Source organism: Haliotis rufescens, unplaced genomic scaffold, assembly GCF_023055435.1.
Source record: "Haliotis rufescens isolate VD_foot unplaced genomic scaffold, xgHalRufe1.0.p SCAF_12, whole genome shotgun sequence".
In the NCBI taxonomy this organism is placed as follows: domain Eukaryota; kingdom Metazoa; phylum Mollusca; class Gastropoda; order Lepetellida; family Haliotidae; genus Haliotis; species Haliotis rufescens.
The window spans coordinates 27395500-27416378 of record NW_025963802.1 but is presented as its reverse complement, the minus strand read 5'-3'; the positions used below and the strand labels follow the sequence as shown (position 1 = coordinate 27416378).

Sequence of the window (20879 nt, the reverse complement as noted above, 5' to 3'; positions counted from 1 at the left end):
GGAATTGCGGTTACACTTCAGCTATCATGATTATGATCAGTAAAAGATGAATTATTCATTTCACTTACTACATCCTGTTTGCTTTGACTATGATCACATGATGAATTTCAGCTTGCCATGTTTGTCTTCATACAGTAAAATGATCATATTTCAAAGTTTCCACACAAGCATAAACACGGACATGAGGATCACAATGGTTACTTTAATTCACACCTCTGATAACTGATAACACTAAATATTTTATTTTCCAATGTCGAACCTCCATATTTCTACAATGCACACTAGAGGTGAAACGATAAAACAAGGTCAGGATACGATACAAAGGTGACGATATGATATGTATCAATACGATACATATCACAAATACGCATATTTACGACAAATAACGTAGAAATTTCTTGACTTTAAATATTTCAGAGTCGGTTCCAAAGGAAAAGCTAGCTATAGACACATGTTTGTTGCGGCTGTTTTTAGTAGTAGACTTGAAAAGCTAATTAAAAAAAATTTGCAATATTTGACTGACAAAAAGACTGGAGTGGGGGTGTCATTAACTGAGTAGTAAGTATTACTTTAACAAGTGTATTGTCTTGTATCGGTACAGAAAAAAAGCATTGTGTTTCGTATTGTGGTATGAAAACGATCGTTTCAACCCCCATTACACCCCAATATACCCTTCTTCATTGGAAGTACTTTGTAACTATCACCTAGACATTTGACAGACTGACAAGTAATTAACCTGTAACTTGCCATGCTTACATCTACACTCCCCGTTACTGGCCGTACTTCCATTTATTAAACATATCCTTAACTTGCAGTGTTCATTCCATACAGTGCCCTTGCAGCACAGCATTAGGAAAAGTGGCATGTTTTCAAACTCATATGGCTCTTCAGGTGCACTTTTATTTTCATAATTACATTGAACAAAATGGCTGCATTGGCCGATTTATTGAGAAATAAACTGAATGAAAGGATTTCCTTTTTGATTTGATTTTGTTTTACATAACAGGCCTCAAAGTTTAAATTTTTACCAAGTAATATCCTTGCTTCTCCCATAACAGGGCTTGATCTTCAATCGCCAGCAGTGGTTGATTCGCAGTGGTTTATTTTTTTTCACCCAATCTGTTTGGCTGGCTGAGAGTGGAGAGTTGTGTCATTGCGTTTTGATTGGCTGGCTAAAAATAATTGATGGCACTATTTTCGGATCGGGGATACCCGAGGTCGTCTAGTACAGGAAGTCCCCAGCTGGCAAAACATTACCGTAGTGACGATGTTTCCATCTCCAAAAGTTTGTGACAGAGAGAAAATTTGTGGGGGAAGAAGGGGTGTCACTGTTAAAGGTGGAGATATATCAGAGAATTTCGGCTTCCCAATGTGCCAGATTCAGTTGCAGAATGAGAAGAGGGTAACCAAAGAGAGATACCGCATCGATACAACGGGACCAGGTGAGCAACTCCGGTACATTTTTTACTGGACGTTTTCAAGGCTAATTACAAAGCTAATGAAACAGTTAATTAATTCATGTAAAAATACCGATGAAATAGTGAAACAAACCATATTGTTTGGTATTTTTTTTAAAAATAACTATCAACCACATAAGCATGATAAGAAAAGTCATGTTATTATAACATAACGAAGTGTTGATCTAGAGCCGATCGATCAAAAACATGTTTCAAAGTTATCATGGTTATATTACATGATTAAAATAATCGAGACTTAAATTTCATATCTTAAGAAAATAAACACTCAGATAATTTGGATCTAAAGCAATACTCAATTTTAATGCAGGAAACGATCAATCTTTGCCGGACGGACAGTACATCTCACGACCAAGATGTTTTACGACCACAGCAGTTGTTTCCCCTTTCAACGGGTGGAGTTAATCCAGATCAATATAATTAATGTATTTTGGCCATAGTTATTTGGTGTTTTTTAAACATGAAGACTTCAATTATTTAAACATACTATCTCAGGACAATTAAGAAACTCATTATGAAAAAACAACATTACCCCGTTTAAACTTGAATGTATTAAGTCATACCTAAATCTATATAAACTCAAGAAAGTAATATATGTATTTATACTTAACTATTTTGATTTCTTATAGGGAGCAGACAAAATGATGAAGATAAAGATGGTGGGCACCAATCAACCTTATTAGGTATTTTTTTCAAAAACAATATTCTTTTTTTTCAACAATGATGTACATTTATGCATCTTAAAATATATTTTGTATTTTAGATAGGATGAAATAATCTCAAAATGAATTTCATATTATTAGTTTTAGGTAGAAACTCAATATCACAGTTAATTATTTTCAGAATTAACAGACAATACAGAGTATAAAGACATGTAGAATTAGGTTTGTCTCAAGTATATTCTTTAAACTAAAGATTTATTATTTACCATGTTTACTGAAAAAAACACTTCTTTAATAATGCAATTGTTATATTATCATAGCAGATAAAGAGCCCCAATATGCATAGCTAGCTTAATTTTAATGATAATTATTTAGCATTTCTTGGGATGTTAAACTGGACATATGACAAAATAAGAAATGTATTTTTATTTATTATTCTCCCATTACAAGGTTTACAGTGGTTTATTTTTTTGACATAATCTAATTGGCTGCCTGGGAGTATAAAGCTGTGTCGCTACTTTAATCTAAGACCTTAAATTATTCTAATGTGTAAATTTTCAGAAGATGGTAAGCATGGTAAGTAAAGAAAAACTGAAATTTATGGGTGATGAAGAAATGACCAACAAAAGGTCCTCCTATAACATTTTACCATAAACCTCATTTCTTTACACTAGCAATGTCTAATTTTAATTTTAATACTTTTTACACACAAAAAATCACATATGAACAGGTCACTAAAATACATATTTATTATTATGTCTTGTTTTCATGAAGATAAAAAGAGGAAAATGTTAATTTTAAATTACCTATTATCAATAAGTCTTAACTTCTAATCTGATAAAATAACAAAAGAATAAAGTTTGGAGGTAACTGTTGCAGTAAAATAACAATGTAAAATTACAAGGGTATTAAAATGCAAATATTTGTAGAACTACTGAAATGATAATTTATTGTTTACATATATCCTTTGTATTTATGTTTCACACACAATAAATTGCTGTGCTTGTCAAATTCACATTGTTTCTTGTCATTCACAAATAGGGGGAAATTAGATGACTCATTTAGTAACATTTTTGGTGTCATGATGTTAAATATTATGTTCAAAAGAAAAATTGTCCATTGAATAAGTTTCGTTTTTTTATTTTTAATAAAAACACATGTGCTCACCATGTTCAGGAACAAAAAAAGAAAGAAAAAAAATGACATGAAATAATCCATCATTTTACATATTTAATTATTCACTGTAAAATTAGTTTTAAAGAGGAAAATTCGTCCAAAAATATTACAATCCATTGTTGGATTTGAGAAGATTTAATCAGCTGATCAGTTGCCTGAGTTGGTATTTATAGAATCTTGCTTGATCAGTCCTGCTGACAGTTCCTTGGGCCCTTGTTTTCGTTAACAATATTTCACAATATTTAAGACAATATTTAATTTCCTCTTAATTGGGTTAATAACATTTGTTTCTAGCGAACAAATATACGAATAACGTATTTACATACACTAAAAAGGTGGGCCTAGTGTTGCGCATTGAGAATGATAGCCACGGCGAGACGAATGCAAATAAAGTTATGGGCAGAGTAATCCAAAACCATTAACAAATATCAAATCACATTACTAATTCTCAGAACGTTACTCCCATCTGCTTTTAATAGTTAACAAAAATCATAACGTGAATGCTAACAAGTGGCTTGTCTGTCAGGGGAAAACTCGTGTGAGTTGACTTCGCTAGATCGTTTTTACCTGTTTATGGTGCAGTTGTCTTACTGAGCCTATTCGAAAAAGGAGGCTGGGGGGAATCCTGAGTGGTTACTAAACACAGGAAATCTTCAACTACGAGTTTGACTTTTTATGGCGTATTGTTATGGGAGAAAAAGGATAAACCACTGTGCTCGGTTGTTACCGAAAAATCTACACACTCGTGATTAATCTGCCACGATTAGAACTCGGCAGCCTCGTTCTAATCGTGACAGATTAATCACGAGTGTGTAGATTTTTCGGTAACAACCGAACACAGTGGTTAATCCTCTATTTATCCAATAAACTATCAACTAAAATATAATACTAATTGCATAAATATGTATGCATTTCGGTTCATTGTTGACTTTAGGAGGAATTATTTGCAAGTACAATCAGTAGCAGACATGTTTATTTGTGTGTCTACATGTGTGTAGCAATGAATTAAGTTGCCACAAGATATTTTTCAAGGTAGTCATTTGACCATGTTGACTACCTCTGAATTTTAGAGAGTAGACAAATTGCAATTTAGGTCGAATTGGTGACTGTGTTAGTCGCAACTTTGAGGCCTGCATAAATACAATAGAAAATAGAAATGTTCATGTTACAGGTATAATTAATAGTGCCGACAATGAACAAGATGTTAATAACCACAACGGTAACAATGGTTACTGTTCTGATAATTCTTGGATTGCACTATATCATGTGTAAAGCACAAAAACGAAGATGACAACTGAAGGTTCTAGAAACCTTTGCAAATGCAATTCAGTAAACTATTTTTGTGCACGATCGTCTTTTAAATAAAATGAAGCATCTCTTTAATTGTTAGGGGCTCATAGGGCCCTTGTCAATCAAATTCTGGAATGAACACTGAACTAGAGTATTGCTTCTTTAGAAATATACTTATTACAATAGTAATTATACTACCACCAAGCCCCGAAGGGAATCCCCGTTAGAATAGGTCCCAATCAACTAATGCTGGTCGTAAGAGATGACAAAATGGACTCAGTATTTGGTGGATTATGTGTCATGATACCCCAATGATACAGGTTGTTGCTCACAATATCAATCACTAGATTGTATGGTCCAGACTCGATTATTTACAGGCAAAAATTACATAGCTGGAATATTTGCAGTGTGCAGCATTAAAGATAATTTAACTTAAAATACCCAATAACAGTATACTTAATTGTAAAACTACATTCTATAACACAGCTGGTGTAAAACAAATAGAATTAAACAGTGGGTTAAAATTGGGATGAGACATGCTAGAAACAGCAGAATCGCTTGCACACTGAGTGAGTGAGAAGGGTGATATTTGTACTGTATCCTAACACAGCAGAGATAGCACCAACACAGGTAGAAGTCAACAGCTGTAATCATGGTACACCTGGGCTACACACAGCTATCTGTAGGACTTATCACATGTTCACAGGCCCCATCTCAGTACAGCTGATAAGGCAAAGTGAAGATTACAAACATCAGAAGTTAGCCAGCAGTCTAAACATGTCTAAAGGGACAGGCGTCTTGCTCCTAGTCCACAATTCATGTACAATATCCCTGATCATATTATGTTTAACACTTTCTTCGAACACTTTCAATCCCTACCTTGAGCAAGCTGACACAACTAACAAAGTTATTACTGGTCTATTACTTACACATAACTGTGAGTAATCACTCTGCAATGTCTACAATCTGCTGACAATGATGACACAAGATACTGAGGCTAGTTATACACTAATAGTAATAATTTTGTAGAACTCAACCATTTGTCAACAATATCATCATCAACACTAGACACAGACACTTGTCCATTAATCTAGTGGAGATCCAGAGGAACCAATTATTTCTTGTCTATTATATGTATATATTTTACATAAACGACTTGTCCAAGAGAACTGCAATACCACCATGATGAGAAAACAGTCAAATACTTGTGTACAAATCATGCTGATGAAAAGAATCTATCAGCAATGAAAGTAATACCACAGTAATGGTTTAAGCAATTATTTTTGTGTAGCACTAATGATGAGCTGATGCTGAACAATGTCACTGTTTTCAAGTCGTTGTCTACACTTTTTTTTTTTGCTTATGATTAAAGCAGTTGGTGGATTTATTATCATTGTTGACTTGATCATTTTCTAGATTTCACTTGGATATGTTTCTGTTTTTCTTCAGAGTGGATTTACACAGTGTGCACACAGTTTACATTTAAACCTCCATAAAAGCAAAAACATATTTAAGTGAAGCCTCAAAAACATTGTGAAAAATGTAGCACAGGTGTTGGGTTCCACGACAACATGTACCAACCAAACATGATCAAGTTTCTATACAGTTTAACGATCAACAAAAATGTATGAGCAATGTCCATGAATATTTGCCTAATTTGGCAGCTATATCATGTGAAGTTACAGCTAAAAGGGTCCAGTGCTTTCAGAGGAGATGAAGGCATGTCCAGATGCTGGTGTGGCAATAGCCAGACAAGCAGGCCAAGACATAAGCTCACATGACTAGCAGTCAGGTTAGCTTACATAAATGCTATTTAAAAAATTGCATAAGAATACCAAAGATCTTAGTATATCAAACACACAATGACACATAAAGAAAGTGTCACTATTTGGGCAGGTTGGGCACATCAACAAATCTTGTGATTATGTCGATGTTTCCACAAGTCATTCTGTATCTTACTTGACATCAAAGCAAGTGAAACAATCTATCTCAGCAAGCATGACAATCTGACAACCCTAGGCAACTGGGACCAATACAAGTAACACTGAAGGAATGGGAATGAAATCTTCACACACATTCTATGCTTACTGCCATGATACACCCAACTTAATATGGTTACTCACCGATAATGGTTTGAACGCAGAGCTCAAAATAAGCTTAATATGCAAACATCATATAACCATTACCCAAATACTTTTCGGGCTGGGATTTTGTAACAGTATTAGATATTCTTTTCAGCTACAGCCACAACACAAGATACTTTTTAAATAAACAGACTTTTTATTTAAAACTATGTGAGCCTGAATTTGTTCGGGGACAGTACCCCATACCCCACTCCCCTAAATATCAAATGGTCAGTTCCTTACTGATTGAATGCAGGCATCATGTACATAATATACATCTACTGCAGTGAATAATGCACAAAAGAGCATATGTAAACATGAGGCAACATTAGAAGTTCAGAGATGGAAATTACCCGAAACAACATTCTGATTATATTATAAAATGATCAACACATTGATCTAAAAATACTCAATAAACTTAACGCAAGGAAGTGCAAATATATTGAAAACCAATAGCCTTAACTGAGTCTGGAAAGTTTTGCGAAACCCTGTTAAGACTACCAAAATCAACGCTACTCTTGCAGGTTTCATATTTGATAAGTAGTCATGATGAAATGGTAACTCAGTGTCAGTCAGTGATTTGTAAAGTATAGATACAGGTGTTGTAGTTCATAACAGAATAGACTGGCTGGTGTTTGTCAAGATTACTCAGTGTTGACAAGATGTAGCAGGTTAGTACTGAGCGAGTAGGTATGGTTTTATGCTGCTTTTAGCAATATTCCACAGTGGGGGACACCAGAAATGGTCTTTACACATTGTACCCATGTAGGGAATTAACACGTGCCTTTGCTCATGCTAATTCGACGGTTGACACTAAGTGACAATGTGCAAATAGGGAAACACAGGATGTGAGGGATTATTTGTTGAATGATGCACTAGCTTGTTTGACAACATATGAAAGTTAATTACAAAAAGATATGCCTCCTTACATCTTTTGTTTCTTGTTCAGTTGTTGGTCTGCAATAAAACTGTGTCATGAAACTATTGCGAGTGTGCGTCAGTACTGTCCTGCTCGCATAACTTTCCAGATTTACAGAATATGGTACTTGTGAATGAGACTGTGTAGAATATGACCCTGTAAGTAACTGGTATGTGACACAGTACACTCTTTACTTTGCCAGCCTACTGAATAACCTGTATGGAGTTCCTTGATTCGGTGTTCCCACCATGCAGATTCATGTGGAATAAGTTTGTCGAGTAGTAGACAAGTACACAACCCTACCTCGTCCTAGGTCGTGTGGATAAGTACTGTCGAAATAGTCGGAAGTGTTTGTAAGAAGTGTTAGGCTATCTAAACACAATAGTTACTATATCTTCACAAACATTCTATGCTTACCGCCATTATAATATGTAACATCAACGTGTCATACCCCCAACTTAATATAGCTACTCACCGATAACGGTTTGATTTGCTGAGATTTCCCTTGCATGCGTTTTTTCCTTTTCTGTGCAGATTTACTTCGACAAGTTCCAGTAAGTTTGGCCAAGATTTTTCCCGCTTCCGACTTTGCGATTGTTTCTGCCTCATCACTACTGACCGAAACAACCTCGAAGTCACTACTGTCTGAACACGAGACAATGATGATTTCCTCCCCATCCATGTGCTTATTTCATATGTCCCACACTGATTACACCGCTCAAAATACATCCTACAGTGTTTTCTTCTCCAGTGAAACCGTCGCCATTTTCTAAGTAAGGGGATTTCCCAAACAGGAGCCTCGTTTTGAAATTTGACCCTGAATCGTCCTCCTTCCGGGCTGATCCATAAGAAAGCACAGTGCTGTGTTTATCTTTGAATACAGAGTATTTTCAACTGTGTGCATCAGTATGCCCCCAACCTGCTTGTGTGATAGCTAATTGAGTGATACAAGCGACAGAGAGTAATTCTGGTTTTCGTGTGAGACGAATAACCACTGTCAAGAACAATGTAAACGGGATGACTTGTTGTGAATTTAACATTTCTCGATTGAATCATTCGCGTATCATGCGATTAGCTATGCCCGAGACCAAATCATATGGTCACAGGCTATGCCCATTGACGCAATTCATCCAATAAAGAAACGGGTAAAAAGAGGAATGTGGGTTCTCCTAAAGGAGTTCAACGCTGGTCATTTGGTAGAAGCTTCGACAATTCATGAGCACCACTCGGACTTACTCAAGCTTAGATTTGATTCAGGCTCTGCACAATGCTACAATATACCAAATCGTAGTTCACACCACAGCTGATGGTGACTGGTATTTCTAGTATAAGCAAGATTACTCTGTTCTGTTCTAGCAGCCATATTATGCTCGATCATGCTCACTGAATACAAAACAGGATCATAAAATGAAAATGTCTCCCTGGACTGGACATATAATGTACTCACCCGCACAAAGCCGTAATTTACAGTAAAAAGATAGTGTAGGCCTGTCCACATACAACAACTTACGATGAGAGACGGCTCCCCACACGTGCATGTTGGAAACAATGATCGAGTTGTACGGTCGATCTAGTTGAGGGTCTCTGGCTAAAACGTTGAATGTCAATCCGGAAATAAATACATATGGAAAATGTAGGAATGTATAAACTTACTTATGCTACAGGAAATGACGCGAAGCCGTTGTCTAACAAAGTGTTCACCAAAAGATTTCATCTTGCAAATTGACTCACATTTATCACGATAATAAAATCATTTATGATGTATTGACTGCGTGTATATATATAGACAATGTGATTAAAGGTCATGGAAGCAGAACGATCAGCGAATATGTGTGACGCTGTCATTGGCAGATAATCACGCCTGACGTAAGGGCTTTCTGGTGTGGCAGCTGGTTGCTCAACAATGGCTGTTTGCCTTGTGATGCAGTGTATAGTTGTTTATTATTCTCCTGAATCGCATTGTGACAGTGAAGATGATAATAATTATAATAATACACACCGATGAATCAATTATATTGAGCTATTTCTACATGCAGCCCGACTCGCGAAGAACCAAGGTAAAATAGGTTTTAGCAACCCATGCTTGCCGTATGTGGCGACTACCAGATTGTCGTGAATTAGACATTAACAATACGCTTCATCTTGTAATTGTATATTTCTCCAAATAGTGACAAATTTGTTTGCCTCTGTATGTAGATTATATTTGTTTGTTGTTTAACACCACACTCAGCAATACTCCAGCTATATGACGGCGGTCTGTAAATAGTCGAGTCTGGACTAGACAGTCCATGCAGTGATTGACATCGATCTACACAACTGGGATACGGTGACATGCACCAACCAAGTCAGCGAGCCTGACCACACGACCCCGTTAGTCGCCTCTTACTGAAGCATGGGTTGCTGAAGACCAATTCTAACCCGGATCTTCAGGGGTCTGATCCAGTTAAAAGTGTCCCAGACGAGATAAACACACCAATCTCTATTTACCGGCTTCACGCGGAAACCGAAATACGTGGTTTTCTTCGCGAATACTCTGGCGTATCTCGGAAAGCACACGACACGTTTATCAGTGTGTTCAAATCAGTCAGAACAGGATGTGGTGATGTGTTCGTCTGCATTTCAGCAATGCAAGGGTGGTTCTTGTCACTGCACGGAGTTTATAGAAGCGGAGTGAGAACCCAAGCCACAATATATAGTTGTAGTCCCAATAAAACACAAATGCACAGCTGTTTATGTATTATATGGCTTGAGCAATACATCGTATAGTTATGAGCTTTATACACGATGATGCAATAAACACGTTGATGACCAACAACAAGCTAGTCAAACGTCCATAAATTGAATCAAGTCCACGTGCAGTAGTTTGTTGTACGTATAGGAGAATGTCCGAAATCTCGCGATTATTTTCGCACGTGAAGCTTTTTTCACGTGCGAAAATAATCGCGAGATTGAGAACTTTCTCCTATACATAAACATAACTATTTCCCGAAGTTACGGTACACCATACTGACCGACAAGGATTCACTATAGTTGAATGGTTGAGCACCCAGCATTCTGTCCATGAGCATTGTCGGAAACATATCCTCGACTTTAACTTCTATATATATATATATGGTCCGGCGGCATGGAGCGTCCATACATGAGGTGCATGTTGACGGCTACCGTCACCAGGACTTCGGGCATAGAGGGTGGAGGAATGCCTGTAGAAATTTCACGTAATGACTAGTGCACAATACAATCTCGGTCGCACTATTGTTGGGGCTGGGTAGGACACCCGCATGTCGCTAGTGTGTGACTGCTGCATATACAAGACCTCCCCGTGCATTGTAGAAGTCATAATACTTGTCACATGTTCACGAATGCGGGGCACGCACACACGCCAGTGAAGTCGTCATTTGCCTTGGTCACAAGGCGTCAGCAGTTACTTTCTGGAGCATGTATTGATTTGTCCAACAAAATACAGTCTCGCCTGCACTATTAACACTGCAAACATATAGTGACATATCGGTCACCTGGAGCTCATCTTCTATGAGTGCAGAAACACGGCAAAGATTGAAGCATGGGTTCGACAGCGCTTACATATTGTGAGTGATTGAGTTGCGTTTAAAGCCGCTGTATTCCAGTAATATCACGGAGACAAGGTCTCCGATATACAGCCTGACATAAGATGCCTCGACAAGGTATCCCATACAGATTGGCAGGGGATGCCTCGACAAGGACTTCTGTATATACTGGTAGGGGATGTCTCGACAAGGACCCCTATACATACTGGTTGGGGATGTCTCGACAAGAAACGCTACACATACTGGCAGGGGATGCCTCGACAAGGACTCCTATACATACTGGCAGGGGATGCCTCGACAAGTACTCCCATACATACTGGTAGGGGATGTCTCGACATGGACTCCCATACATACTGGCAGGGGATGGCTCGACAAGTGCTTCTATACATACTGGTAGGGGATGTCTCGACAAGTACTCCCATACATACTGGTAGGGTATGTATCGACATGGACTCCCATACATACTGGTAGGGGATGTCTCGACAAGGACTTCTATACATACTGACAGGAGATGCCTCGACAAGGACTCCTGTACATACTGGTAGGGGATGTCTCGACAAGTGCTTCTATAAATACTTGCAGGGGGTGTCTCGACAAGGACTTCTATACATACTGGTAGGGGATGTCTCGACAAGGACTTCTATACATACTGGCAGGGGGTGTCTCGACAAGGACTTCTATACATACTGGTAGGGGATGTCTCGACAAGTGCTTCTGTACATACTGGCAGGGGATGTCTCGACAAGGACTTCTATACATACTGGCAGGGGGTGTCTCGACAAGGACTTCTATACATACTGGTAGGGGATGTCTCGACAAGGACTTCTATACATACTGGCAGGGGGTGTCTCGACAAGGACTTCTATACATACTGGCAGGGGATGTCTCGACAAGTGCTTCTGTACATACTGGCAGGGGATGTCTCGACAAGGACTCCCATACATACTGGTAGGGGATGTATCGACAAGTGCTTCTATACATACGGGTAGGGGATGTCTCGACAAGGACTCCTATACATACTGACAGGGGGTGTCTGGACAAGAAACGCTACACATACTGGTAGGGGATGTCTCGACAAGTGCTTCTGTACATACTGGCAGGGGATGTCTCGACAAGGACTTCTATACATACTGGTAGGGGATGTCTCGACAAGTGCTTCTGTACATACTGGCAGGGGATGTCTCGACAAGGACTTCTATACATACTGGTAGGGGATGTCTCGACAAGGACTCCTATACATACGGGTAGGGGATGTCTCGACAAGGACTCCTATACATACTGACAGGGGGTGTCTGGACAAGAAACGCTACACATACTGGTAGGGGATGTCTCGACAAGTGCTTCTGTACATACTGGCAGGGGGTGTCTCGACAAGGACTTCTATACATACTGGCAGGGGATGTCTCGACAAGTGCTTCTGTACATACTGGCAGGGGATGTCTCGACAAGGACTCCCATACATACTGGTAGGGGATGTATCGACAAGTGCTTCTATACATACGGGTAGGGGATGTCTCGACAAGGACTCCTATACATACTGGTAGGGGATGTCTCGACAAGGACTCCCATACATACTGGTAGGGGATGTCTCGACAAGTGCTTCTATAAATACTTGCAGGGGGTGTCTCGACAAGGACTTCTATACATACTGGTAGGGGATGTCTCGACAAGGACTTCTATACATACTGGTAGGGGATGTCTCGACAAGTGCTTCTGTACATACTGGCAGGAATGTCTCGACAAGGACTCCCATACATACTGGTAGGGGATGTATCGACAAGTGCTTCTATACATACTGGTTGGGGATGTCTCGACAAAGACTCCCATACATACTGGTAGGGGATGTCTCGACAAGTGCTTCTGTACATACTGGCAGGGGATGTCTCGACAAGGACTCCCATACATACTGGTAGGGGATGTATCGACAAGTGCTTCTATACATACTGGCAGGGGGTGTCTCGACAAGGACTTCTATACATACTGGTAGGGGATGTCTCGAAAAGGACTCCTATACATACTGGCAGCGGATGTCTCGACAAGTGCTTCTATAAATACTGGCAGGGGATGTCTCGACGAGTGCTTCTGTACATACTGGCAGGGGATGTCTCGTCAAGGACTTCTATACATACTGGTTGGGGATGTCTGGACAAGAAACGCTACACATATTGGCAGGGGATGCCTCGACAAGGACTCCTATACATACTGGTAGGGGATGTCTCGACAAGGACTCCTATACATACTGGTAGGGGATGCCTCGACAAGGACTTCTATACATACTGACAGGAGATGCCTCGACAAGGACTCCTATACATACTGGCAGGGGATGTCTGGACAAGAAACGCTACACATACTGGCAGGGGATGTCTCGACAAGGACTTCTATACATACTGACAGGAGATGCCTCGACAAGGACTCCTATACATACTGGCAGGGGATGTCTCGACAAGTGCTTCTGTACATACTGGCAGGGGATGTCTCGACAAGGACTCCCATACATACTGGTAGGGGATGTATCGACAAGTGCTTCTATACATACTGGTAGGGGATGCCTCGACAAGGACTCCTATACATACTGGTAGGGGATGTCTCGACAAGTGCTTCTATAAATACTTGCAGGGGGTGTCTCGACAAGGACTTCTATACATACTGGTAGGGGATGTCTCGACAAGGACTTCTATACATACTGGCAGGGGGTGTCTCGACAAGGACTTCTATACATACTGGTAGGGGATGTCTCGACAAGTGCTTCTGTACATACTGGCAGGGATGTCTCGACAAGGACTCCCATACATACTGGTAGGGGATCTATCGACAAGTGCTTCTATACATACTGGCAGGGGGTGTCTCGACAAGTGCTTCTGTATATACTGGCAGGGGATGTCTCGACAAGGACTCCCATACATACTGGTAGGGGATGTCTCGACAAGTGCTTCTGTACATACTGGTAGGGGATGTCTCGACAAGGACTCCCATACATACTGGTAGGGGATGTCTCGACAAGGACTCCCATACATACTGGTAGGGGATGTCTCGACAAGGACTTCTATAAATACTGGCAGGGGATGTCTCGACAAGTGCTTCTGTACATACTGGTAGGGGATGTCTCGACAAGGACTCCTATACATACGGGTAGGGGATGTCTCGACAAGGACTTCTATACATACTGACAGGAGATACTTCGACAAGGACACCTAAATATACTGGTAGGGGATGTCTCGACAAGTGCTTCTGTACATACTGGCAGGGGATGTCTCGACAAGGACTTCTATACATACTGGTAGGGGATGCCTCGACAAGGACTTCTATACATACTGACAGGGGGTGTCTGGACAAGAAACGCTACACATACTGGTAGGGAATGTCTCGACAAGGACTCCTATAAATACTGGTAGGGGATGTCTCGACAAGGACTCCTATACATACTGGCAGGGGATGTCTCGACAAGTGCTTCTATACATACTGGCAGGGGATGTCTCGACAAGGACTCCTATACATACTGGCAGGGGATGTCTCGACAAGTGCTTCTATACATACTGGCAGGGGATGTCTCGACAAGTGCTTCTGTACATACTGGCAGGGGATGTCTCGACAAGGACTTCTATAAATACTGGCAGGGGATGTCTCGACAAGTGCTTCTGTACATACTGGTAGGGGATGTCTCGACAAGGACTCCTATACATACGGGTAGGGGATGTCTCGACAAGGACTTCTATACATACTGACAGGAGATACTTCGACTAGGACACCTAAATATACTGGTAGGGGATGTCTCGACAAGGACTCACATACATACTGACAGGGGATGTATCGACAAGTGCTTCTGTACATACTGGTAGAGGTTGTCTCGACAAGGACTTCTATACATACTGACAGGGGGTGTCTCGACAAGGACTTCTATACATACTGGTAGGGGATGTCTCGAAAAGGACTCCTATACATACTGGTAGAGGATGTATCGACAAGTGCTTCTATACATACTGGCAGGGGGTGTCTCGACAAGGACTTCTATACATACTGGTTGGGGATGTCTGGACAAGAAACGCTACACATACTGGCAGGGGATGTCTCGACAAGGACTCCTATACATACTGACAGGAGATGCCTCGACAAGGACTCCTATACATACTGGCAGGGGATGTCTCGACAAGTGCTTCTATACATACTGGTAGGGGATGCCTCGACAAGGACTCCTATACATACATGCAGGGGATGTCTCGACAAGGACTTCTATACATACTGGTAGGGGATGTCTGGACAAGTTCTTCTGTACATACTGGTAGGGGATGTCTCGACAAGGACTCCCATACATACTGGTAGGGGATGTATCGACAAGTGCTTCTATACATACTGGCAGGGGATGTCTCGACAAGGACTCCCAAACATACTGGTTGGGGATGTCTCGACAAGTGCTTCTATACATACTGGCAGGGGGTGTCTCGACAAGGACTTCTATAAATACTGGCAGGGGATGTCTCGACAAGTGCTTCTGTACATACTGGCAGGGGATGTCTCGACAAGGACTTCTATACATACTGGTAGGGGATGTCACGACAAGGACTCCTATACATACGGGTAGGGGATGTCTCGACAAGGACTTCTATACATACTGACAGGAGATACCTCGACAAGGACACCTAAACATACTGGTAGGGGATGTCTCGACAAGGACTCACATACATACTGGCAGGGGATGTATCGACAAGTGCTTCTATACATACTGGTAGAGGTTGTCTCGACAAGGACTCCTATACATACTGGCAGGGGATGTCTCGACAAGTGCTTCTATACATACTGGCAGGGGATGCCTCGACAAGGACTCCTATACATACTGACAGGGGGTGTCTGGACAAGAAACGCTACACATACTGGTAGGGGATGTCTCGACAAGTGCTTCTGTACATACTGGCAGGGGATGTCTCGACAAGGACTTCTATACATACTGGTAGGGGATGTCTCGACAAGGACTCCTATACATACGGGTAGGGGATGTCTCGACAAGGACTTCTATACATACTGACAGGAGATACCTCGACAAGGACACCTAAACATACTGGTAGGGGATGTCTCGACAAGGACTCACATACATACTGGTAGGGGATGTCTCGACAAGGACTCACATACATACTGGTAGAGGTTGTCTCGACAAGGACTTCTATACATACTGACAGGGGGTGTCTCGACAAGGACTTCTATACATACTGACAGGGGGTGTCTGGACAAGAAACGCTACACATACTGGTAGGGGATGCCTCGACAAGGACTTCTATACATACTGACAGGGGGTGTCTGGACAAGAAACGCTACACATACTGGTAGGGAATGTCTCGACAAGGACTCCTATAAATACTGGTAGGGGATGTCTCGACAAGGACTCCTATACATACTGGCAGGGGATGTCTCGACAAGTGCTTCTATACATACTGGCAGGGGATGTCTCGACAAGGACTCCTATACATACTGGTAGGGGATGTCTCGACAAGTGCTTCTATACATACTGGCAGGGGATGCCTCGACAAGGACTCCTATACATACTGGTAGGGGATGTCTCGACAAGGACTCCTATACATACTGGTAGGGAATGTCTCGACAAGGACTCCTATATATACTGGTAGGGGATGTCTCGACAAGGACTCCTATACATACTGGCAGGGGATGTCTCGACAAGTGCTTCTATACATACTGGCAGGGGATGTCTCGACAAGGACTCCTATACATACTGGCAGGGGATGTCTCGACAAGTGCTTCTATACATACTGGCAGGGGATGCCTCGACAAGGACTCCTATACATACTGGTAGGGGATGTCTCGACAAGGACTCCTATACATACTGGCAGGGGATGTCTCGACAAGGACTCCTATACATACTGGTAGGGGATGTCTCGACAAGGACTCCTATACATACTGGTAGGGGATGTCTCGGCAAGGACTTTTATAAATACTGGCAGGGGATGTCTCCACAAGTACTCCTAAAGCCAAATATCCTCCACATATCTGATCTATACCAAATAAACTATATATTTAGTTCCATCTCACCATGTAGCTAAGAGCGTTTGTCCTGATATACATCAACATATTAGTTCAAAATCCTACATGGTCGCTATGCAAAGATAAGGTAACCGTCAAAGGTCGCATCAGATATTCACGTACGTGTATAGCTATCAGAGCATCAGTCCCATGAATGTCAGGTGTTTGCTAGACACTGCACGCAGGTATTATCAGATTAGTAGACACAGATATGTAGCCATATGGTATAAGTAGTATAACCTGGTATAAGTGTCTGTCACTTTTGTACAGGACATGGTGTATGAAAGGCCCGTGTATTGCTCAATATGGATCTGCCATTATCAGAGTTGGAAAATAAACCGATCAACAGTTTTACTTTGTACCATTCAAAGTCTTTCACTGAAGCTGAATTTCGTAAACGATATGTATACAGCGGGTGCAGACTGAGATCACAAGTAAACCGAGCACAACAATACTAACGGAAAAACGTAACCGTGCTTCATGTAAAGTGATGTATGTTTTATGGTATTGAAAATACCACCAAAATATTAAACAAACCTTCCTTAGTAAAGTACAAAATCTATTTCTTTTTTATGTTGAGTCCCATCCAGAATTCGAACCCACACTTAGAAAGTGGTCAAATGTAACAAATGTTACATTTGGGAAAACACTTCCTTATTAAAGTACAAATTCTAGTATTGTTTTGGGTTAAGCATAACATTTGTTACATTTAACTTCTTTCTAAATGGCATTGTGTGTTCATAGTTTTCGGTCATGGGAGCCTTGACAATTTATACTTATCTGAGTGGTACACAAAGTACGTGATCTATACTACCAGTTGTCCGACTTTCATTTTTTGTGGATACCTCGTTGGCTGAGTGTGTTACATCGCTGACTTTGTGTGCTGGCGATTTGGTGCCTTACTCTGAGAGTGTGGGTTCGAATCCCGGATGGGACTTAACCCGAAAAAGTACTAGAGTTTGCACTTTACTATAAGGAAGTGTTATCCCAAATATGACATCGTTACACATGACCACTTTCTAAATGGGATTAGTCTGCTCAATGTTTTTTCATAACGAATTCATTATCAAAACTCATACCAGGAGACAGAGAGACACGCCCTAGAAGATGGGTGGTGTAACAACTCAATTAACAACTCGATAAACTCGTAACAACGCTCATAACCTGACAACTTTGAGTTACGCCAGCGTCGCTTAAACGTTATCCTGGACGTATGTCGCTGGACGTCGGGGCTGGATGTTGTGCCCCTTCAACCGGCTGCGTATGGTTCTGCCACTAATTGGTCTCAACCTAGGACTTTTCTGAGCTGTTGATGTGGCAGTTTGGTATCGATTCCGTAGATGCACCAACCGAATATGGTTGTCTTGTTAACGTGACGTCACACATGGACGACAGGCCTAGAGCAAGTCACGAGTGTTACCCTGCTCTAGATAACGCCTTCAAAGAGATGATGTGGTGCTTCGATGAACATTCCTGTTTGCTGCATACCAACGGCGTAGAGGATGAGTTTCAGCAAGTCGTGACATTGTGTAAGCGTTATATTAACTAGCAAGTGCAAATTGTCAATCACGGCCTTAAAGTCGAGGAGATGTCTACCTGAATATTTACTGAAAGATGCATCACTCTTTTATTTTTTCCCCGTTACAATATATGAACGGTTTTAAATGGTTTTAAAGAAAAAAGGAATGTGTCCTTCACTGAACAACTATACTAACTTTCATAACAATGTTGGATATTTTCCCGAAATTATTATACATTACCCTTTTGGACAGCTATAACTGTATCTGGCTTGAAAATTAAGGATTTAAAAAGTATTTCTTAATGTTTTACAAAGTCGGAATTGCTCATAGTCAAAAATACTTTAGTGAAAACGATAAACTTCTACCAAATACCTATATGCGGTGACAATGTGGCCTGCCAAGAACCTAGACGTAGGAAGGCAACAGTATATACTGAGCCGCAAAAGAAACGTCACTTCATGAAAATAGTTCAAGAAAGTTTCCCGTTGAAATATCATTGGTTGGTTGGTTGGTTTCTTTGTTGTTTAACGCCGCACTCAGCAATATTCCAGCTATATGACGGCGGTCTGTAAATAATCGAGTCTGGACCAGACAATCCAGTGATTAATATCATGAGCATCGATCCACGCAATTGGGATCGATGACATGCCTCAACCAAGTCAGCGAGCCTGACCACCCGATCCCGTTAGTCGCCTTTTACGACAAGCATAGTCGCCTTTTACGGCAAGCATGGGTTGCTGCAGATCTATTCTACCCCGGACCTTCACGGGTCTGAAATATCATTGCATTTTGGGAGGTACAAAATGTCGCCGTGGATACTTGATAGGCAGATTGGTGACACGTGAGTAGTTCATCCCAGGGATTAACAGCTCATTGTAAACATAAACATTATCGTGGACAGAGTACACACCCCGGGTCACAAGGTGAGTTCGCTACATCCGTTATTTCGTTATACCCATCAATTTTATATGATAAAATATACAGCAAATGACCGGGACCAAACGAACAGTTCGTTATATCAGTCAGTTGTTCGTTATAAGAGTATTCGTTATAAACGTACTTTATATGATCTCGGTTTTTTTTTACGGTAGCCTGTATCCAAATTTAATGTCCAAAATTAATCAGTGATACGATCAATGGATATAATGGCCAATACGCAGGTTTAGGACGAAAGCATGCTGGCCAGACTGCACGAATGGTTGCCAATGTTTTTAATGTCCACGTGAGAACCATCTTCAGATAACAGCAACGATACCGGGTCACTTGCAGCATGCAGTCTCCCTGAAGCCTGGTTTCTCTGATTCTCCGTAAGTCGTGGTATGGCCCTAGTATCCACACAGGAATGTTGGATCCACGTATTGGGAAGCCGTTTATCAGTAAAAGCACAATGAAAGTGCTCGGGACTTTGTACTATGGTCGTTTGTTAAGCTGCGTTAACATCAGCTAACCATCTATAACCTACTAATCCCCGGTAGGTCACTTCCATAAGGATAAAGTACTCGGGAGGTCAACTTCTATTGTGGATGCCAGCTGTTAATGCCTGTAAACGTGCAAGTGGGATACAGTTTGTTGTTGAACAGTATTTCAGTTATCTTACGGCGTGTAAGCTTGATGTGACAGGAAAGCGCGAAGTGATCCAGGTGTTAGATGTTTACCAGTTTGGAAAAAAACCACGGGCACGGGTATAGTGTTAATAAACCAAGGATTCTAATCCAAAGAATATGTCACACGAACCCACGATCACACTCTCCTCGTGGCCATCACCAACACGACAAACTGCTTCGTCTTGGCCACAGAAGACCTCGAACCAGGTGCCATACCATGCGAGAGCACCATACCATACCATGGCTGGGGAAGCCATGAATAACATTTTTTTCTTATTGCACATATATACGAATTCACGTCCGTCCGCGTTTCAAACCCCATTCTAAGACTGCATGAACATTCAGGCCCGACGAGTTGTGGAGAAATAAGACAAAACGAGACTCTCTGCAAGGCGAAACATTGAACATCTGAAACTACTTAGATCTGGCCATCGTCATTATATCAGTTGTACAAAATGCCGAGAGAAACTTTCCGGAATGATTTCCTGACAGTGATTCATTCATCACGGTACCCCGAAAGTAT

General features: G+C 41.0%; 1 protein-coding gene across 4 annotated transcripts in view; it reads right to left on the bottom strand.

Moving 5' to 3' along the window:
* Positions 1-20879, bottom strand: part of LOC124116109 — a 55760-nt gene that overhangs the window by 29468 nt on the left and 5413 nt on the right. Inside the window, exon 1 of one of the 4 annotated variants that reach the window (XM_046477361.2) lies at positions 9156-9834. The exons of 2 other annotated variants lie outside the window; for them this stretch is intronic. Coding sequence is in view for 1 of the 2 variants with exons in the window: in XM_046477341.2 (XP_046333297.1) it covers positions 8121-8327 (207 nt within the window). In the remaining variant the exon portion in view is untranslated. Of the gene's footprint in view, positions 1-8120; positions 8621-9155; positions 9835-20879 lie in introns of those variants that run through there. One more of the 4 variants, XM_046477341.2, reaches the window with a different exon arrangement.